Genomic DNA, 21,949 nt, shown 5'->3' with positions numbered 1-21,949 from the left:
GTGCACACATCTCTAATTCCTCTTGTTTGTTCCCCATGCTACTGGCGTTTGTATAGAGGCATCTGAGACGAGCTCCAATTGAAGCCGGCTCGTTGGCTGGAGCAGCGGGAATATATCTACATTGTTCCGAGCATTTATTATAGGTGCTGGCAACTGACTGGGTGTGTTGGGATGGAATGATGCCCCCCTCCCGCAACACATCTAGTTTAAAGCCTCCTTGACCAGTCTGGCTAGCCTCCTACCAAAACTGTTCTTCCCCTTCTTTACCAGAGCAGCTCCAACAGCCCCCAGTAGATCCGGCCTACTAACTTCACCAGCAACAACCTCCCTTCCCAAGAAGTCCAGTTCTCAGCCTCCAAATCCTGGACTTGTGTGTTCTCCCTACTTCCCTGTCCTGAGACACCACAGATAGCAAGGACAAAGAGCATCATGTACCCTGAGCAAGTGTCCCCAGTGAGATCCCTGCGCCCCAGAATTCACACTGATTTGCAACACAGTCTCAGACAGGGCTGGTGCTGGTGACACTTCCCAGCTTTCCCTTTCTACCCCAAAGGCTGTGGGAAGCAGGAGGCTGGAGTTGCTTTCCTCCTCCACTGCCTCCAATGGCTGTGCCCATGTCACCCACAGGAGCAGACCCGGAGGAGACCATCCTGAATGCGTTCAAGGTGTTCGATCCAGAGGGAAAAGGACTGAAATCTGCCTAGTGAGTGCAGGGCTTGCCCAAGGGGAGGGCGGGTGTCCTCACCGAGGCCTCCCTGGTGCTCACCACACTCTCTTGATTGCAGCATCAAAGAAATGCTGATGACCCAGGGCGAGAGGTTTTCCCAGGAAGAGGTACGAGCTCCTTCCCTCCATCCCGACAGACCCCCAGCCACAAACCCTTTCTGTGCCACTTTTCCAACCTCTCTCCTTCCCGACAGATCGAGCAGATGTTCGCAGCCTTCCCTCCAGACATGTCTGGCAACCTGGATTACAAAAACCTCGTCCATGTCATTACACACGGCGAAGAGAAGGACTAACTGGGCACCGCTAGATCACCTCTCTCTGGCTCCCACGTGTTCCATGGGGAACGTGTGAATGGCATCCACATTAAATTGCCTTTTGGCAAGCAGAAATTCAGCTGCTGGTGTGAACAGTGCTTGGGCTTGTGTGGTGTGCCTGTGTGGTGTTCCTGTCTGGTGAGTCTGCGCCTTTGGATCCCTCCCAGACGCGCACCCCACCGTTGCAGCCCCACTGCACATCACCCCCACGTGCCCTCAGTCCCTCTGCCTCAACGTGGCCCAGCCTGGCCCAGCTCCCAGCCCCAAAGAGCCTGTTTGGGCTGTGGCAAGCAGCCATCTGGCCCAACCAGCCCAGGACCAGCACTGAGCTCAGCTTTACTTTAGGCAGCAGAGAGCTGCCTGCTCCTTCCAGGTTAGCAGGGAACACCCAGCAAGCACACTGCTTGGGCAGGCATAGGGCAGGACTGGGACCGTGGTCCCCATCTCCTCCCTCGTAGCTGCACAATGCCTGGCTGCAGGAAGGGTGCTAGGCTGTGCCATGGTGACAGCATCCCACTGAAGAGCAGTGGGCCCTTTACACAGCAGCTGCCAGGGGTGGGTGAAGCCATGCCAAATATCACTTTTGGAAGCCTGCAGAAGGCGTGGGGCTCCTTCCAGAGGAGAAGGGAGACGGAATGATGTCCAGGATGCAGAAGCAGAGGGGAACTCAAGAGTAAAACTATTTATTCCATCCCTGCTGCATTCTCATCCGTGCCAGCAGCGTTGTCCCAGTACTTCTCGTGGTTCTGGAGAACCATCTGACGGAGCTGATCATGGTCCAGAGGCACCTCCACTGCCCAAGAAAACATCCACCCCGTCACACACACCTTATATACCTGTGTGCAGGTATATATTCCCACTTATATACCTGGTAGGGCGGGACAGGCTGGGTGGGATTAGCTGGGGAGGACAGGTGACAGTGGGACACAGGAACCATGGATTGTCGGGCTGCATGGACACGGCCCTTCCCTCCCGCATCCGGCACTCACAGGCATTGATGACGTCGTCGTTGTTGCTCAGGGTGGGAGGTGGTGGGCAAATCTGGGAGCAGTTGATCTCCTGGAGCAGCTCAGGGCCTCCCAGCAGTGGGTTGGTGAAGGGCAGGTCCAGAGAAGTGCCTGCAGTCAGTGTGTAGCGCAGGACGGACTCCAGCAGCAGGAGCTCATTGGTCTTCTTCTCCATGAGACCTGCATGGGAAGAAACACCATCCTAGAGGGCTTCTGTGGGCCGAAACCCACCCCCAGACATTTGCTGAGAAGGGGACCCATGGATTTCCCCATGGAACTGTTGTCAGGCAGCCTGTCTCCCCAGGGACAAGAGTCCAAGGCTGGGTCCCACACCCAGAGCCAAGATGAGGGCCTGGGGGTCCACGGGGATCATAGAATCAAGTAGGATGGAAAAGACCTTTAGGATCAAGTCCAACCTTTACCCCAGCATTGACAAGTTCTCCACTAAACCACGTCACTAAGGGCCTCTCCACACGGTTTGTGAGCACTTCCAGGGATGGGCAGGGGGGGGAAAACCAGCTCAATTCAAACTCAGTGCAAGCAGGTGGTGGACATACGAGATCCAGACTGTGCGGCATGAGAAGATGGGCAGCCCTGACTCACCAAAATACTTCATCAGGTTCAGATCCGTGACCTCCCCTTTTTCTCCAAGCTGCTTCCTTATGTCCGTAGTGTCGCAGTTGATTGTTTTGAGCAGGACTTCCATGCTGGATTTGAGCTGGCTCAGGGTTTTGCTCCTCTCTTTGCACAGGTCTTCGTAGCGGTTGGCTTCCTCAGTGGTTTCCGTTAGCTTTTTCTATCAGCAAAGGTTTTGCAAGGTGTTACAGCAGTTCCCTGCTCTCCCCCCAACCCCCTTCCTGTCCACGTCCAGTCTGGACACCGGAGACACCCCAGGAGAGGCTGTGGGATGCTCCCATCCCTGCAGGGGAAAGGCTCTGTGAAGGGGATCCTAAGCTCCCCATGCCAAGGACAAGGCTCAGGGAGGAGCAGGCTTGCCAGGAGCCCTCCAGTCCCCCTCTCACCATGCACTGGGAGGCAGGGCTGCCAAAGCCTATGCAGGGCCCTTTTCTGACATTAGCCAGAGCAGCATCGGCAGCACCAGACCCCCAAGGGGACATGCCAGGACAGACGGGGATCTGCTGCCCTCGCAGAGGGAAATCCTGGCCGCCATACCTCCAGTTCCTTCGTGAGACGAAAGTTCTTGGTCTCTGCCTGCTTCTGGCCCTTCACGAGGGATGCAATTTCAATCTGCGTAAACACAAGCACACAACGGGGATACTGCCTGAATGCCCACCAGATGTGCCTAACAGAGGCTGGGCACCATCCCTCCGCCCTGGGAGCAGCGACATCCCACTTGACCCCTCTGGGGATCACTGTCCCCAGGCCAGGAGGGCAGGTGATGTCCCCTCCTCTCACTCCAGCTATGGAGGGAGGCAAAGGCAGCTCTTGGCTTTCCTGGATGCTGCAGTATTTTTGCTGGGTACACGGTGGCAGCATTGAGCCCCTTTCAGCGCGGAGAACGCAGAGCTCTGGTTAGTGGAGTTGGATGGTTAGCTAGCTCTTTGCATTCCCCTCATCCCACCCGTGCGGCAGGCTGAGAGCAGGGCTCTGGTGCGGGCAGCGAGGCTGGACACATGGGAGAGGAAACACCCACTCCAGCCCAAACCCACCAGCTGAGAGGGGAGACATGAAGAGGCTGGAACAGACCTGCACTTCCTTGATCTTCCTCTGCAGCTTCTGCACATCGTCATTGAGCTCAGAGGCATAGAGGAAGCAGGCGAATCTCTTTTGCTCCTTCTCGATGAAGCTGTTCAGCAGCTGGTCGACATTCCCATCCTCTGCCAGCTCCAGCAGGCGTTTGTAAGCCACTTCGCGGGTCTGAAAGCACTCCCCTTGGCTCTTCTTGGCCCTCTGGGCTGCTTTCAAGTCTGAGGGAGAGACAGAGAGCCCAGGCTGTGTATGTCCCTGCGAGGTGCCCTTTACAGAGCCTTCCCTTGCAGGTGCTGAGGGTTCGGTGGCGCTCAGGACAGGGCGCAGCAGTGCCAGAGGGGCAGAAGGTGTCCTGATTTCGCACTGAAACTAAGCAGGGAAGTCGCTGTCCTCACGGGAATGGGCCAAACACAGTGGGATCCCTCCCCAGGAGGATAAAAGGAGACATGGTTGCACACAGGGGCAGCTTCCCCATCCCTCCCTCTGCCCCAAGGGTACACACAGTGCTGGTTGGTTATCAGTGTTCACCCTTTTCACTTGTAGGGTGAAAGTTGGGTGAAGGAGCCTTTGGAAAGGGGAGAGGTCCTTCCTTTGGGGTTCAGTGATACAGAGCACTGTAAACAGCCCCCTTGCCAGCTCTGCAGGCTCCTGGTTGGCAGTCCCAGCTGCACGTACTCTCTCTCCTCTCATACCTCTTTTCTTTTTGGCCTGTTCCTCCAGTTCAGAGCGATCAGTAAATCTGGCAAGCGTGAAGGCTTTCAATTTGCTCTCCCGTGCAAGGATATGCTCCTGCTCCTGCATCTCAGTGTGGTACTGGGCAATGTCTGCCCTGTGCCTTTCGATCATGGCTGCAATCCTTGTCTGGGCCTCTGACCTGCACACAGAGAGCAGCAGCAGGTTACATCGTGTGTACCCGTCTCCCTGCACTGACGGCACCCTAATCCTAGCACCCAGCTCTAGACAGGAGTGCTGAAGCCTCTCTCTGAAGTTGAAATCTCTTTCTTCACATCAGCACTCATCACTGGCATTGCCTCTTGGTGCTGAGTTTGCCACACAGGGCTCTCAAGGCCACGTACAGCTGCTCGTAGGCTTGTGCGGTTTGCTCGACAGCAGCGTTCATCCTTTTCTTCTGCTGATCCAGCTTTGTATGGAGCTTGAAGTAGAACTTGTCCAAAACAGCCTTCTGGATTTGCAGACTTTCAATCTCTTCTCGAAGCTTGTTATTTTTGGCTAGGATGGTACTGAAACGGACATTGGCCTGGGAAGAGAGATGCAAAAAGCTTGAAGCTGGTATAAGACGCAGGTCTCTGTTGAAAGACCTTGACCAGACTTAGGACAAGCAGCCTAAGAGATCTTCAGCTGGCCCTGCACTATCCTCCCAAAGACAGGCAAGGCAATAGTAAGTCAGACCAATCACAACAGGGACCTGCAGCTGGCATTGTCCAAAGCAAAGTGGCTTCAGGCAGCTTGGTTTTATCTGTACACAGGTGCAGACCTTCAGGCTTCTCAGCATGGCACAAGTGCTGCCTTTGGGTCACCAAGTTTGAAGGAGCCTTTGAGATATTCTGGGAGCAATCAGGCCAGGGGAACAGCCACGTCCTTTATGCAGCTCAGGTCAACCAAATGCATTTGCACCATTACCCTTTGTCCTTACTAAAAAGTGGGTTTCACACGTGGTCTCCAAAGGTCTGCGACAGGTTTGCTTACATTGTACAGACGCATCTCCAGTGTGTCAATCTGCTTCTGCAGCTGTTTGTGACAGTTCGCTTGCTTCGCCTTCCTTGCTATCAGGTTTTGCTTCTCAACCTTTTTTTCCAGCTCTGCTATCTGCAACGCAGATTAAAAATAACAATGATCATACTAAAAGGAAAGCTTAATCCCCACCCCTGTGTTCTGGGCTCTTCTCAGGACACCTAGCCAAAGAAAATACCCTCTGTTGACTTGAACTACAGCAACCATGTCATTAGTGAGCTCGCAGTTCTAGAAACAGCTCTAATCCCAAAGGATCCCATCCTGCACATGCAGAAATATGAACTAGAACTAGGAAAGGGTTTCCTTTCATGTCATGAAGGAAATGTAGCTGCCTCTGGAGGGAAATGCAGCAGGTGTTGGACAAGGCAGAGCAGCACTCTGTGTCGAGTGGAAGAGGTGATGAGGATGGGGTTTTGGTAGTCTCATTGTGCTGGGCAGACAGGGATCTGTGCAGTCTTCCCTGGGACTGAGAGGAGAAAAGCTTCTTCCAGAAGTGGGGAGCTGCCAGAGGAAATAAATCCGGGAGAAGAATAAAGGAGTTGGAGAACAGCGAAGCAGGGAGCGGGTGGGAGAGGTATAACTCAGCCAAGAGATCCCTGATGGAAAGCTGACCCTGGTGTGGAAAGCTCTGCAGCACCTCGAGCAACTCTAAACCATCCGAGCACGTTCCCTGATTTCTGTCATGGCCAATTTGTTCAGAGCAGAAAGCAGCAAGGACCTGTCACTTCTGTAGCACTAGGTTTCCCTTCGTCTCAGATCAAATCCAACCGGGCTGCCCAGAGGAGAAGTAATGGTACATCCCACAGGTGCTGCTGCTCCTCTGTTTGCCACGTCTCAGGCAGCACAACTGATGTTCCATTTCTGCCTCTTTTTCAGGAGGAAAAGTCAAAGGAATGTTGCTTGACCCCAGGCAGGCGCGTGCCGTCAAAGAGGAGCCGCAGAGACTAGGACAGCAAGGCTGAGGGTCAGACCTTACTTTTCCAGCCAGCGCTGCTGACTTGAACGGCTCTATCCATTTGTCATTGTCATGTGTCTTTTGCCAGGAGGCAGCACTATATTCCAAGACCTGAACTCAATGCATTTTACATCGAGGTGTTCCAGCTCCAGGCCTCACTCTGTGACTCTGCTCTGCTGTACCATGCTCAGCAGGAAACAGTCCAGATGTTCTTACCTGCTTGTCCAGGACAGCTAACAGTGCTTTTCTTTCTCTAATCAGACAATCATACTGATATCTGATTTGCAAAAGGTCTTGGGCCTCTTTGCAATTTCTGTCATCCAGCATCCTGTTTTTCGGGGACATGATCTGGCCTATCCTTAGTGACACCTCTCTCTGTTCTTGAGTCAGAGATTCTATTTCTTTTCTGCAAAAACAGAACCACAAATGACATTTAGCACATCCCATCTACACCACCACAGCAGGTCCTACACCCGCCCTCCATCTCGGCATGGAGGAGCTTTCCAAGCACAGTTGTTGCCTTTGCTGGCGCGGCGACCTGATTCAGGAACGGCACGGCGACCAACCCCAGCCCGCTCAGGCCATCAGCTCACAGACACCAATGTGGTGGACGGCAAATGGCGTTTGCTGACGGGTAACACGGCGTTATGTACCCTGCGTTTACAACGTCACTTGCGTCTGCTTACGTCACAAACCAAGCGTCACGGGCTCTAGGGAGAGGGGCCTTGTCTTCTTATCTTTCCGTACAGCGCGGCGTCTTCCGACCGCCGAACCCTAACTACCTACACACAATGAAGCTGAGTGAAGCTGAACTCACTCCTGGGCAAGTATTTGCTGTTTCAGGTTGGTACTGTAAGACTTCCTCTTCTCCGTTGCTATCCGAAACTGTTTCTGCAGGCTGCTGATCTCGGACACAGCCGTCCTTTCTGACACCTTCACAGGCTCATCTGAAAGGTCCTGCCTTGAGGGGCGTCCTAGCCCCTGTCACACAGAGAGAGAGTTTGGTTACTCGAGCCAATGCAACCAGCATTTGCTGGTAGGCAGTGGAGCTGGACACAGAGGAGTGGGTTAATGGCATCACCTCCAGCTCTGTGTCAGCACCAAAACCAGAGCCATATAAACCAACCCCATAAGTGGGTCTGACCCACTTCAGAGCAAACCCCACCGTGCTGGGGATGTGAACAAACCCAGCTTTGCCCAGGAGCGGAGCAGGAGTGCTCACATCCCCGGCTGTGGGAAGGTGACTTCTAGCTGAGAAACTGCCCAACAGGAAAGCACTGAAGCTGTGGCATTTAGATCCACCACTGCCTGTGTCCTCAGGCGTTATCTCCCAACCCTGCCTTCCCCAGCACCCAAACATCAGGCTATGGACTCATCCCCAGCAGAGTCAGACCCAGCACAACCCAACACCTCGCTAGCAAAAGAAAGCCTGGCTCCCTCCCCACCGGCCATCCAGCTCACTGCACCACAGCATTTCTTTCTGTAGGGAAGATCCCCAAGGCAGATCCCATTTAGCTTTGGTTTGTGCTTCAGCTTTTACCTTTGACTTCCTCATTTCTTCCAGCTAATTCTGTAGTCACCCTGCAGGCACCGTGGGAAGGGGAAGATAGAGCCTCCACGGGGACAGCCCTGCTTTCCAAGGGGAGAAAGAGAACCTGGGTAAGGGGTTGGTTGTATGATTGTGTCCTTCAGGTGTTTTGGCACACAAGGAAACCGTCGCAGATGGCTGCACAATGAATAAAAGGAGAGCATGTGTAGGGGTGTCATCACGAAGCACGCTCCTCTTATCCAGTTTAGAAGTGGAGGAAGAACAGATGGTTTGAGCTATTCCATCCCATTGGGTACCTGGGTTTCCATAGAAATCCCAGTGAGGCCAGACCTCCTGTGCCAGCAGGCAGAGTCCCCTGGCAGCATGAGCAGGGACATTGCCTCGATGCAGCCCCCATCCCTCTGCAGCACTGGGGCCGACCCCTCAGCCCTCACCCCCAAAGCTGGTGCCCCCCCAGCCCCACTGCAGCCATCCGGGCTCCCCTGTACCCCACAGTGCTGCTCACCCTGCTGCAGGATGCAGCAGTTCCTCTCCAGCCAGGGGACAGGACCACGATGGCAGTCAGTTATTCCCCAAGAACAGCCCCTATTTCCAGTGGGAAGCACAGGAGCAGTAAGAACCCATCAGAGAGCGGGTACTGCTCCAACCCTGGCTGCCATGACAGCGACATCACACCAGCATGTGGACGCGCTCTCCACGGGGACCATCACCAAGGAGGGTGTCCAGGGGAGTGCTGGGAGCCTCCATTACATGGACCAAAGGGCTTTCCGTGCCCCAAAAGCAGCCCTGAAGCATGTGCTCTGATGTCTCCCTGGCTGTGTGTCCACAGCAAGCAGAAACCCTCAATTTACTGGTTCTTGCTTCCCTTCGAATCTTTGAATCATCCCATAAGCTGGCACTTTGAAGCCTTTTCTCTAACTGGAAAGCAGAACCCAGGGTTTCGCTCTCAAGAGCCACAGAGTTGCCATTTCCTTCCCTTCCCTGCAAGCAGCTCCCTGGACTTCATGCCTACTTTCTGTCTGTTTCACTCATGGAGAAGCAGCAAGCACCACATCGCTGCCACTGTCTCAGCACCCGGACACCCGGGAGATGCCTGCCACTGGGAGAACAGGCACTGCCCACCTGGAGAGAGAGACAGAGCCGATACAGGGAACAAACTAAGGATTCATACCTGCTTCTCCCTTTTCCGTGCACACAGGAGCTGTGGGCTGAATCACAAGAGCTATGATAATCCCTTCCTCGTGAGCTGGAGCGCGCGTCCAGCTTCTTCCCAGGGACTCAGCAAAGCCTGGACGGCAAATGGCGTTTGTTGACGGGTAGCACGGCTTTATATACCCTGCGTTTACGACGTCACTTCCGTCTGCTTACGTCACAAACCAAGCGTCACTGGCTCTAGGGAGAGGGGCCTTGTCTTCTTATCTTTCCGTACAGCGCGGCATCTTCCGACCGCCGAACCCTAACTACCTACATTTCCCCCCTCCCTATGCGTAAATAAATCGGCCAAAACCTAACAAGTTCTAGAAGAGGTGTATCCTCATTTTAGATATTAAATACATCTCGCTTCAATTCTATACTCTATAAGTGTCTTATCTTACTGTATGTATATTTGTGAGAATCTTGAGGTACATATCACAAACAAACTTGAGTATAAAACACGAGGCACGTAGAACAAGAGGTAACCGGGGGGTAACTGGGATCTATGGAGTATAACTGGAGATGGCGAAAGGAAACTTCGAACAAGAACGTTCTTAAAGCAGTTGTTGACGTTCTGTGAACATAATATTGACTTTTTCTAGCCGGCTCTTATCAAACGACACAAGCTTGTTCAGAACACAGGGCCCCAAAATTAGTGCCATCACGATCATTGCAATTGGTCCCACTAGGGTAGATATCAGGGTGGTTAGCCACGGTGAATGGTTGAACCATGATTCGTACCATCCTTGTTGAGCTTCTCTTTCCCTTTTTCTTTTTCCTAAACCTTCTCCAAGTTTGGCCACAGTGTCCCTCACTACTCCAGTGTGATCTGCGTATACACAGCATTCTTCTCTAAGCGCTGCACACACCCCTCCTTGCTGTAAAAACATTAAATCTGGTCCTCTCCGCTTTTGCAGCACTGCCTCGGACAGTGATCTGATAGATTTTTCTAAAGCAGTTATTGACTGTTCCATTCTTACCAGGTCCTCGTCTACGGCCATCCTTAGTGCTTTAAATTCTTTGCTCTGTTGTACCAATGAGGTTACTCCTGTTCCTACTCCCACACCTCCCAGGATCATTAACGTGGCTACTGTTAATGCTGTGAAGGGTTCTCGTTTGAACAAGTGACGATTCGGGGTGGTATGTGAGTCATAAACAAACTCTTCGGTACGGTAAAAGATTTTGGGGATTACAATTACTTGGACACAATATTCTGCGGATGGGTTAAATTTTTCCAGCGACAGACAAGGTGCCATTCCCATAAGAGAACAAACCCACTTAGTATTGTTGGCCGGTATTAGCCATTTTGCAGAGGTGCTCTCTTGGATCTTATTAACACACAGTTGTTTTTTGGTTTTCGGGACTTTACCTACACACACGCCACGTCCCGCTATTTGCTCTGTTGTGATTCCTTGTTTTTCTGTGTCCCATACACACTGGGCCGGGTTTGGAACGTTTATCCGCGAGGGTTCGTCACCTACTCCTATAGCCTCATAATAGGGTGGGTTTATCCCGTAGCACAGCCAACAAGGTTCAGTAAGATTTGGGTGAGTTTCGTTCAGTACTTGATCGCTAACTTGCATCATTTTCCAAAGAGGATTTCTCTCTGTCGGTCACCAGCATGTATGGGTTCCGGGGACGTCTGATGAGCTGGTCCTGTGGGCAAAAACTCTGATTTAGAGACAAAGTCTGGGCCATTGTCGGTTTTGATCTGATTGGGGATGCCGAGCCATGCCATGGCCGTCAGCCAATGTTGGATGCTCGCTTTAGAGTCGGTTTTAAGGTGTTGTGTGGCTACAATTATTCCGCTATATGTATGTATCTATCTATCTATCTATCCATCTATAGATATCTATATCGCTAGCGCTTTAGCTCCGATGTGGAGAGACTCGTGTAGCTGGCGGGCCTCTCTTAGCGCCCACAACCCTTTTGCAGCAGCGTCTGCTTTGTCGTTGCCGGTTTGGAAAAACCCTGTAATTGGATTGTGGCTGTTGACGTGGATGACCGATATGGTACCCTTTGGGGAAAGAAGTGCTTCTTCTAACATGAGAGCTGTTGTGGATGTCGATACGCCGGGTCCTGACATAGCTAAGCAAAGTCTGGCTACGAACATCGAATCAGTTACTATGTTTAGGTGTTCCATTGGGAACAGTCCACACGCCAGTACGACGGCCGTCGCTTCTAACTGTTGGACCGAAAGGGCATAATCGGTCATTTTAATGCAGTGCCATTCTGTTCCTGATTGCCATACTGCCGCTGCTGTTGAGGTGGCTGAGGATGCATCCGCGATGACTGTTGGTCCTTGTTGGGGCCGATCCGTGATCTTCCTTGGGAGGCCAACGTCGACAATTGCTAGCATTTCGGTCCAGGGGGGCTTTGTAGCATATTGGACTTCTCCGCCAAATCCAGCGAGAGCCATAGCTAGGTACTCTGACATCGCTGCTGATAGCGCTGGGAGCTGTTTGCGAAAAGGTAGATCTATTTTGGCGGGTTCCGTGCCTAGGTGTCTTAGGGCGAGTTTTCTGCCTTTCATGATAAGGTTACCGAGGCATTCGACTCCTGGAGAGAATGCGCGTGACGGTTTTCCCAGGATTATCCACTGTATTGGTTGAGCTTTTTCAGGGGGCCCCTGGGCTAGTGCCCCTGCTCCCCCTCCTTTCGTGAGCTGTGCATACAGATCGAGTGGTACATCTGGGTCCCACCTGGCAAGCGTGCTTGACGGTATTTGTTGTTCGATAAAGTCAAGAGAGTTCATCGGTTCCTTTGTCAGAGTTTTTTGATCCCACGGGTTCTTTCCTTTCAAAAGATCGTATAAGGGGGCCATAATTTTGGGGGGGATCAAGACAGTGTTGCGAAGCCATTGTAGGGGCCCTACTAACTGTTGCGTGTCATGGAGGGTTTTGATATTTCGGCAAATTTTTATTTGGGGTGGGGTTACGTAGGAGTTTGTGATCTCCACTCCCGGAAAGCTTACACATGCTCCCTTTTCACCTTTCGCGCTCGCGATCTCGAACCCGCTGGTCTTTAAAGTTTCCGAAACTGTTGATATTAGCTGGTCTACCCAACTTCCCGATGGTGCGGCGATCACAACATCGTCCATGTATTGAACGATAATTGCGGTTGGATTATTGTGTCGAACCGGCGCCAACGGCCGACTAACGTATGCTGACGTGAGCATTCTGCAACAACCGCACCCTTCGCTTCCGCAGGCAGGGTCGAAGAGTCGACCGCCGCCTGGAGGCGATCTACAAATTGTGTAAACCTCTCGTTTTCGTTTTGCTTTATTGTAGACCATGGCAATGGCTTGACGACGACTCTAGAGGCTTCACGAATGGCTTCTCTGGCTGCACGGGTAGTTGTCATTACCTCATAGGGCCGCAGGCCCTGGGCCTGCGCCTGGGGGGTAATCATTGCTGGGTCTGTACCCATTAATCCCTGCAGGCTGGAGCCCTGCAGCGGGTGATCCGCCCCGGTTACTTGAGCTAGTTGCCCGATACAGTTGTATTCCCAATCTTGTTTAAAAACAATCACCCCTGCCCCGTCAGAGATCATTCTACAAGTTTGTTTTATATCGAACGGGAGCATGTCATCTCCCCCGAAGACACCATCTATGAGGGTGCAGACCATGGCAGAATTAAGCCCTTTATCCGCGACTGCCTTAACAATCGCTTGTATGTCCTTAGGGTTTATTGGCGAGTGGACCCTCTCTCCCCCATCTGTCACCCGGACCGGGAACGCTAGGTTGGCTGATGGGGTCCAGTCGGCGCAAGCAACCTTTATTTTCCTCCAGTCCGTGAGGGGGATTTCCCCCCCTTTGTTCGCCTTCGTTTCCTCCGCCTCTGAGCTTGAATCGGTTGCGAGCCGCCCGTCCCCGCTGATGCCTCCCTCAGACTCAGAGCTCGACCGACCGGTTACTGCCGGCTCCCTGTGCGTTTTGTCGGGCCCCGGCCCCAACCGCTTTCCTTGCGGGCGGCCGTTCCCTCCGTCTTGGTTCGCCCCCCTCTACCCGGCGGGCTGTTTGCCCTGCAGGGACATGGCTCCAGGCGGCCGCTCCGACCGGCTTTCTGCCCCTCGCTGCGCTCTCCTCGCTTTCCCGGGGGCCCCCACCAGTTCTCTGCTCCCCGTTCTCCTCCTCCTCCCCACTGCATGCCATGGTAACGCCAGCGCTTCCTCCCCTTCCCCGCCGAGGGCGTCTTCGCCCCGCCCTCCGCCTTTCTGCTCGGCGCCATCTTGGGACGCCCATGGCGCTGGTCTAGGCCAGGCTGCCTCAGACTGCGCTTTCTCCGCGGCGCCCCCGGCCTCCTCGGCCCGCCTGCCCCAGAGGGATTGATCTCGTTTCTGTCCCTCCGTTCACGTGTCGGGGCCCGGTCGAGAGGACGGGTCGCCCCTTGCAGATCTTTGGGCTCAGAACAATCGGCACCGTCTGGGGCGTGCAAAGTCTGCGTGGCCGCCCCGACTCCCAGTCTCGGGGTGGCCAACAAACAGTTCTCTGCCGCCTTCCAGGCCTCCTGCTCTTGTATGGCCTTTTTCAGAGCCTGCACGACTTTCCCCCATGACTTAAGATTTTTCCCACAACCCGAAGACATCGTTTCTTCGGCCAACGCGTTAGTACATTTATCCCCCGCTTGGGGGAGGAGGATATCCACCGGCTGGGCAATAACCCCAGTTTGCAAAAGCCTCGCAACTGCGAGAGTAAAATCTTTGGGTTTACAATCAATACCCCACTGCTTGTGTAACTGTGATGCGGCCTTCACAAGGGCTTCCATCCTGCTTGTTGGTCCGGGGGAACGTGTGAATGGCATCCACATTAAATTGCCTTTTGGCAAGCAGAAATTCAGCTGCTGGTGTGAACAGTGCTTGGGCTTGTGTGGTGTGCCTGTGTGGTGTTCCTGTCTGGTGTGTCTGTGCCTTTGGATCCCTCCCAGACGCGCACCCCACCGTTGCAGCCCCACTGCGCATCACCCCCACGTGCCCTCAGTCCCTCTGCCTCAACGTGGCTCAGCCTGGCCCAGCTCCCAGCCCCAAAGAGCCTGTTTGGGCAGTGGCAAGCAGCCATCTGGCCCAAGCAGCCCAGGACTTTACTAAAGTAAAGCTCAGCTTTACTTTAGGCAGCAGAGAGCTGCCTGCTCCTTCCAGGTTAGCAGGGAACACCCAGCAAGCACACTGCTTGGGCAGGCATAGGGCAGGACTGGGACCGTGGTCCCCATCTCCTCCCTCGTAGCTGCACAATGCCTGGCTGCAGGAAGGGTGCTAGGCTGTGCCATGGTGACAGCATCCCACTGGAGAGCAGTGGGCCCTTTACACAGCAGCTGCCAGGGGTGGGTGAAGCCATGCCAAATATCACTTTTGGAAGCCTGCAGAAGGCGTGGGGCTCCTTCCAGAGGAGAAGGGAGACGGAATGATGTCCAGGATGCAGAAGCAGAGGGGAACTCAAGAGTAAAACTATTTATTCCATCCCTGCTGCATTCTCATCCGTGCCAGCAGCGTTGTCCCAGTCCTTCTCGTGGTTCTGGAGAACCATCTGACGGAGCTGATCATGGTCCAGAGGCACCTCCACTGCCCAAGAAAACATCCACCCCGTCACACACACCTTATATACCTGTGTGCAGGTATATATTCCCACTTATATACCTGGTAGGGCGGGACAGGCTGGGTGGGATTAGCTGGGGAGGACAGGTGACAGTGGGACACAGGAACCATGGATTGTCGGGCTGCATGGACACGGCCCTTCCCTCCCGCATCCGGCACTCACAGGCATTGATGACGTCGTCGTTGTTGCTCAGGGTGGGAGGTGGTGGGCAAATCTGGGAGCAGTTGATCTCCTGGAGCAGCTCAGGGCCTCCCAGCAGTGGGTTGGTGAAGGGCAGGTCCAGAGAAGTGCCTGCAGTCAGTGTGTAGCGCAGGACGGACTCCAGCAGCAGGAGCTCATTGGTCTTCTTCTCCATGAGACCTGCATGGGAAGAAACACCATCCTAGAGGGCTTCTGTGGGCCGAAACCCACCCCCAGACATTTGCTGAGAAGGGGACCCATGGATTTCCCCATGGGACTGTTGTCAGGCAGCCTGTCTCCCCAGGGACAAGAGTCCAAGGCTGGGTCCCACACCCAGAGCCAAGATGAGGGCCTGGGGGTCCACGGGGATCATAGAATCAACTAGGACGGAAAAGACCTTTAGGATCAAGTCCAACCTTTACCCCAGCATTGACAAGTCCTCCACTAAACCACGTCACTAAGGGGCTCTCCACATGGTTTGTGAGCACTTCCAGGGATGGGCAGGTTAGCTCCTGTATTTGCCTTCAATTTGGCATCACAAAATCACATTAGGGACACCCATCCGTGCTGGAGCAGGGGGGGAAAACCAGCTCAATTCAACCTCAGTGCAAGCAGGTGGTGGACATACGAGATCCAGACTATGCGGCATGAGAAGATGGGCAGCCCTGACTCACCAAAATACTTCATCAGGTTCAGATCCGTGACCTCCCCTTTTTCTCCAAGCTGCTTCCTTATGTCCGTAGTGTCGCAGTTGATTGTTTTGAGCAGGACTTCCATGCTGGATTTGAGCTGGCTCAGGGTTTTGCTCCTCTCTTTGCACAGGTCTTCGTAGCGGTTGGCTTCCTCAGTGGTTTCCGTTAGCTTTTTCTATCAGCAAAGGTTTTGCAAGGTGTTACAGCAGTTCCCTGCTCTCCCCCCAACCCCCTTCCTGTCCACTTCCAGTCTGGACACCGGAGACACCCCAGGAGAGGCTGTGGGATGCTCCCATCCCTGCAGGGGAAAGGCTCTGTGAAGGGGATCCTAAGCTCCCCATGCCAAGGACAAGGCTCAGGGAGGAGCAGGCTTGCCAGGAGCCCTCCAGTCCCCCTCTCACCATGCACTGGGAGGCAGGGCTGCCAAAGCCTATGCAGGGCCCTTTTCTGACATTAGCCAGAGCAGCATCGGCAGGACCAGACCCCCAAGGGGACATGCCAGGACAGACGGGGATCTGCTGCCCTTGCAGAGGGAAATCCTGGCCGCCATACCTCCAGTTCCTTCGTGCAACGAAAGTTCTTGGTCTCTGCCTGCTTCTGACCCTTCACGAGGGATGCAATTTCAATCTGTGTAAACACAAGCACACAACGGGGATACTGCCTGAATGCCCACCAGATGTGCCTAACAGAGGCTGGGCACCATCCCTCCGCCCTGGGAGCAGCGACATCCCACTTGACCCCTCTGGGGATCACTGTCCCCAGGCCAGGAGGGCAGGTGATGTCCCCTCCTCTCACTCCAGCTATGGAGGGAGGCAAAGGCAGCTCTTGGCTTTCCTGGATGCTGCAGTATTTTTCCTGGGTACACGGTGGCAGCATTGAGCCCCTTTCAGCGCGGAGAACGCAGAGCTCTGGTTAGTGGAGTTGGATGGTTAGCTAGCTCTTTGCATTCCCCTCATCCCACCCGTGCGGCAGGCTGAGGGCAGGGCTCTGGTGCGGGCAGCGAGGCTGGACACACGGGAGAGGAAACACCCACTCCAGCCCAAACCCACCAGCTGAGAGGGGAGACATGAAGAGGCTGGAACAGACCTGCACTTCCTTGATCTTCCTCTGCAGCTTCTGCACATCGTCATTGAGCTCAGAGGCATAGAGGAAGCAGGCGAATCTCTTTTGCTCCTTCTCGATGAAGCTGTTCAGCAGCTGGTCGACATTCCCATCCTCTGCCAGCTCCAGCAGGCGTTTGTAAGCCACTTCGCGGGTCTGAAAGCACTCCCCTTGGCTCTTCTTGGCCCTCTGGGCTGCTTTCAAGTCTGAGGGAGAGACAGAGAGCCCAGGCTGTGTATGTCCCTGCGAGGTGCCCTTTACAGAGCCTTCCCTTGCAGGTGCTGAGGGTTCGGTGGCGCTCAGGACAGGGCGCAGCAGTGCCAGAGGGGCAGAAGGTGTCCTGATTTCGCACTGAAACTAAGCAGGGAAGTCGCTGTCCTCACGGGAATGGGCCAAACACAGTGGGATCCCTCCCCAGGAGGATAAAAGGAGACATGGTTGCACACAGGGGCAGCTTCCCCATCCCTCCCTCTGCCCCAAGGGTACACACAGTGCTGGTTGGTTATCAGTGTTCACCCTTTTCACTTGTAGGGTGAAAGTTGGGTGAAGGAGCCTTTGGAAAGGGGAGAGGTCCTTCCTTTGGGGTTCAGTGATACAGAGCACTGTAAACAGCCCCCTTGCCAGCTCTGCAGGCTCCTGGTTGGCAGTCCCAGCTGCACGTACTCTCTCTCCTCTCATACCTCTTTTCTTTTTGGCCTGTTCCTCCAGTTCAGAGCGATCAGTAAATCTGGCAAGCGTGAAGGCTTTCAATTTGCTCTCCCGTGCAAGCATATGCTCCTGCTCCTGCATCTCAATGTGGTACTGGGCAATGTCTGCCCTGTGCCTTTCGATCATGGCTGCAATCCTTGTCTGGGCCTCTGACCTGCACACAGAGAGCAGCAGCAGGTTACATCGTGTGTACCCGTCTCCCTGCGCTGACCGCACCCTAATCCTAGCACCCAGCTCTAGACAGGAGTGCTGAAGCCTCTCTCTGAAGTTGAAATCTCTTTCTTCACATCAGCACTCATCACTGGCATTGCCTCTTGGTGCTGAGTTTGCCACACAGGGCTCTCAAGGCCACGTACAGCTGCTCGTAGGCTTGTGCGGTCTGCTCGACAGCAGCGTTCATCCTTTTCTTCTGCTGATCCAGCTTTGTATGGAGCTTGAAGTAGAACTTGTCCAAAACAGCCTTCTGGATTTGCAGACTTTCAATCTCTTCTCGAAGCTTGTTATTTTTGGCTAGGATGGTACTGAAACGGACATTGGCCTGGGAAGAGAGATGCAAAAAGCTTGAAGCTGGTATAAGACGCAGGTCTCTGTTGAAAGACCTTGACCAGACTTAGGACAAGCAGCCTAAGAGATCTTCAGCTGGCCCTGCACTATCCTCCCAAAGACAGGCAAGGCAATAGTAAGTCAGACCAATCACAACAGGGACCTGGAGCTGGCATTGTCCAAAGCAAAGTGGCTTCAGGCAGCTTGGTTTTATCTGTACACAGGTGCAGACCTTCAGGCTTCTCAGCGTGGCACAAGTGCTGCCTTTGGGTCACCAAGTTTGAAGGAGCCTTTGAGATATTCTGGGAGCAATCAGGCCAGGGGAACAGCCACGTCCTTTATGCAGCTCAGGTCAACCAAATGCATTTGCACCATTACCCTTTGTCCTTACTAAAAAGTGGGTTTCACACGTGGTCTCCAAAGGTCTGCGACAGGTTTGCTTACATTGTACAGACGCATCTCCAGTGTGTCAATCTGCTTCTGCAGCTGTTTGTGACAGTTCGCTTGCTTCGCCTTCCTTGCTATCAGGTTTTGCTTCTCAACCTTTTTTTCCAGCTCTGCTATCTGCAACGCAGATTAAAAATAACAATGATCATACTAAAAGGAAAGCTTAATCCCCACCCCTGTGTTCTGGGCTCTTCTCAGGACACCTAGCCAAAGAAAATACCCTCTGTTGACTTGAACTACAGCAACCATGTCATTAGTGAGCTCGCAGTTCTAGAAACAGCTCTAATCCCAAAGGATCCCATCCTGCACATGCAGAAATATGAACTAGAACTAGGAAAGGGTTTCCTTTCATGTCATGAAGGAAATGTAGCTGCCTCTGGAGGGAAATGCAGCAGGTGTTGGACAAGGCAGAGCAGCACTCTGTGTCGAGTGGAAGAGGTGATGAGGATGGGGTTTTGGTAGTCTCATTGTGCTGGGCAGACAGGGATCTGTGCAGTCTTCCCTGGGACTGAGAGGAGAAAAACTTCTTCCAGAAGTGGGGAGCTGCCAGAGGAAATAAATCCGGGAGAAGAACAAAGGAGTTGGAGAACAGCGAAGCAGGGAGCGGGTGGGAGAGGTATAACTCAGCCAAGAGATCCCTGATGGAAAGCTGACCCTGGTGTGGAAAGCTCTGCAGCACCTCGAGCAACTCTAAACCATCCGAGCACGTTCCCTGATTTCTGTCATGGCCAATTTGTTCAGAGCAGAAAGCAGCAAGGACCTGTCACTTCTGTAGCACTAGGTTTCCCTTGGTCTCAGACCAAATCCAACCGGGCTGCCCAGAGGAGAAGTAATGGTACATCCCACAGGTGCTGCTGCTCCTCTGTTTGCCACGTCTCAGGCAGCACAACTGATGTTCCATTTTTGCCTCTTTTTCAGGAGGAAATGTCAAGGGGAAAGCAAAGGAATGTTGCTTGACCCCAGGCAGGCGCGTGCCGTCAAAGAGGAGCCGCAGAGACTAGGACAGCAAGGCTGAGGGTCAGACCTTACTTTTCCAGCCAGCGCTGCTGACTTGAACGGCTCTATCCATTTGTCATTGTCATGTGTCTTTTGCCGGGAGGCAGCACTATATTCCAAGACCTGAACTCAATGCATTTTACATCGAGGTGTTCCAGCTCCAGGCCTCACTCTGTGACTCTGCTCTGCTGTACCATGCTCAGCAGGAAACAGTCCAGATGTTCTTACCTGCTTGTCCAGGACAGCTAACAGTGCTTTTCTTTCTCTAATCAGACAATCATACTGATATCTGATCTGCAAAAGGTCTTGGGCCTCTTTGCAATTTCTGTCATCCAGCATCCTATTTTTCGGGGACATGATCTGGCCTATCCTTAGTGACACCTCTCTCTGTTCTTGAGTCAGAGATTCTATTTCTTTTCTGCAAAAACAGAACCACAAATGACATTTAGCACATCCCATCTACAACACCACAGCAGGTCCTACACCCGCCCTCCATCTCGGCATGGAGGAGCTTTCCAAGCACAGTTGTTGCCTTTGCTGGCGTGGCGACCTGATTCAGGAACGGCACGGCGACCAACCCCAGCCCGCTCAGGCCATCAGCTCACAGACACCAATGTGGTGGACGGCAAATGGCGTTTGCTGACGGGTAACACGGCGTTATGTACCCTGCGTTTACAACGTCACTTGCGTCTGCTTACGTCACAAACCAAGCGTCACGGGCTCTAGGGAGAGGGGCCTTGTCTTCTTATCTTTCCGTACAGCGCGGCGTCTTCCGACCGCCGAACCCTAACTACCTACACACAATGAAGCTGAGTGAAGCTGAACTCACTCCTGGGCAAGTATTTGCTGTTTCAGGTTGGTACTGTAAGACTTCCTCTTCTCCGTTGCTATCCGAAACTGTTTCTGCAGGCTGTTGATCTCGGACACAGCCGTCCTTTCTGACACGTTCACAGGCTCATCTGAAAGGTCCTGCCTTGAGGGGTGTCCTAGCCCCTGTCACACAGAGAGAGAGTTTGGTTACTTGAGCAAATGCAACCAGCATTTGCTGGTAGGCAGTGGAGCTGGACACAGAGGAGTGGGTTAATGGCATCACCTCCAGCTCTGTGTCAGCACCAAAACCAGAGCCATATAAACCAACCCCATAAGTGGGTCTGACCCACTTCAGAGCAAACCCCACCGTGCTGGGGATGTGAACAAACCCAGCTTTGCCCAGGAGCGGAGCAGGAGTGCTCACATCCCCGGCTGTGGGAAGGTGACTTCTAGCTGAGAAACTGCCCAACAGGAAAGCACTGAAGCTGTGGCATTTAGATCCACCACTGCCTGTGTCCTCAGGCGTTATCTCCCAACCCTGCCTTCCCCAGCACCCAAACATCAGGCTATGGACTCATCCCCAGCAGAGTCAGACCCAGCACAACCCAACACCTCGCTAGCAAAAGAAAGCCTGGCTCCCTCCCCACCGCCCATCCAGCTCACTGCACCACAGCATTTCTTTCTGTAGGGAAGATCCCCAAGGCAGATCCCATTGAGCTTTGGTTTGTGCTTCAGCTTTTACCTTTGACTTCCTCATTTCTTCCAGCTAATTCTGTAGTCACCCTGCAGGCACCGTGGGAAGGGGAAGATAGAGCCTCCACGGGGACAGCCCTGCTTTCCAAGGGGAGAAAGAGAACCTGGGTAAGGGGTTGGTTGTATGATTGTGTCCTTCAGGTGTTTTGGCACACAAGGAAACCGTCGCAGATGGCTGCACAATGAATAAAAGGAGAGCATGTGTAGGGGTGTCATCACGAAGCACGCTCCTCTTATCCAGTTTAGAAGTGGAGGAAGAACAGATGGTTTGAGCTATTCCATCCCATTGGGTACCTGGGTTTCCTTAGAAATCCCCGTGAGGCCAGACCTCCTGTGCCAGCAGGCAGAGTCCCCTGGCAGCATGAGCAGGGACATTGCCTCGATGCAGCCCCCATCCCTCTGCAGCACTGGGGCCGACCCCTTAGCCCTCACCCCCAAAGCTGGTGCCCCCCCAGCCCCACTGCAGCCATCCGGGCTCCCCTGTACCCCACAGTGCTGCTCACCCTGCTGCAGGATGCAGCAGTTCCTCTCCAGCCAGGGGACAGGACCACGATGGCAGTCAGTTATTCCCCAAGAACAGCCCCTATTTCCAGTGGGAAGCACAGGAGCAGTAAGAACCCATCAGAGAGCGGGTACTGCTCCGACCCTGGCTGCCATGACAGCGACATCACACCAGCATGTGGACGCGCTCTCCACGGGGACCATCACCAAGGAGGGTGTCCAGGGGAGTGCTGGGAGCCTCCATTACATGGACCAAAGGGCTTTCCGTGCCCCAAAAGCAGCCCTGAAGCATGTGCTCTGATGTCTCCCTGGCTGTGTGTCCACAGCAAGCAGAAACCCTCAATTTACTGGTTCTTGCTTCCCTTCGAATCTTTGAATCATCCCATAAGCTGGCACTTTGAAGCCTTTGCTCTAACTGGAA

At 53.7% G+C, this 21,949-nt stretch overlaps 3 protein-coding genes across 3 annotated transcripts; 1 reads left to right on the top strand and 2 right to left on the bottom strand.

The window, feature by feature from the left end:
* The first annotated feature begins 587 nt into the window (after positions 1-587).
* Positions 588-1,119, top strand: LOC136020963 (myosin regulatory light chain 2A, cardiac muscle isoform-like). The gene is made up of 3 exons (XM_065692651.1): positions 588-703; positions 786-834; positions 921-1,119. Exons 1-3 carry the CDS (start codon positions 603-605, stop codon positions 1,017-1,019), a joined length of 249 nt encoding a protein of 82 aa, XP_065548723.1. The 5' UTR covers positions 588-602; the 3' UTR covers positions 1,020-1,119.
* A 588-nt stretch (positions 1,120-1,707) lies between these two features.
* LOC136021040 (coiled-coil domain-containing protein 63-like) lies at positions 1,708-9,336 on the bottom strand. The gene is made up of 12 exons (XM_065692806.1): positions 9,185-9,336; positions 8,005-8,190; positions 7,282-7,445; positions 6,681-6,870; positions 5,465-5,584; positions 4,834-5,015; positions 4,450-4,631; positions 3,755-3,975; positions 3,221-3,295; positions 2,651-2,843; positions 2,030-2,227; positions 1,708-1,833 (listed from the first exon to the last, which is right to left on the bottom strand). Exons 2-12 carry the CDS (start codon positions 8,017-8,019, stop codon positions 1,724-1,726), a joined length of 1,650 nt encoding a protein of 549 aa, XP_065548878.1. The 5' UTR covers positions 8,020-8,190; positions 9,185-9,336; the 3' UTR covers positions 1,708-1,723.
* Positions 9,337-14,626: 5,290 nt separating this feature from the next.
* Positions 14,627-21,105, bottom strand: LOC136021030 (coiled-coil domain-containing protein 63-like). The gene is made up of 11 exons (XM_065692792.1): positions 21,017-21,105; positions 20,294-20,457; positions 19,693-19,882; positions 18,466-18,585; positions 17,835-18,016; positions 17,451-17,632; positions 16,756-16,976; positions 16,222-16,296; positions 15,652-15,844; positions 14,960-15,157; positions 14,627-14,763 (listed from the first exon to the last, which is right to left on the bottom strand). Exons 1-11 carry the CDS (start codon positions 21,029-21,031, stop codon positions 14,654-14,656), a joined length of 1,650 nt encoding a protein of 549 aa, XP_065548864.1. The 5' UTR covers positions 21,032-21,105; the 3' UTR covers positions 14,627-14,653.
* Positions 21,106-21,949: the final 844 nt, after the last annotated feature.

The sequence above is a fragment of the Lathamus discolor genome, chromosome 12 (assembly GCF_037157495.1).
Source record: "Lathamus discolor isolate bLatDis1 chromosome 12, bLatDis1.hap1, whole genome shotgun sequence".
Lineage (NCBI taxonomy): Eukaryota > Metazoa > Chordata > Aves > Psittaciformes > Psittacidae > Lathamus > Lathamus discolor.
The sequence above is the reverse complement of the archived record's forward strand: the minus strand, read 5'-3'. Positions and strand labels throughout refer to the sequence as shown.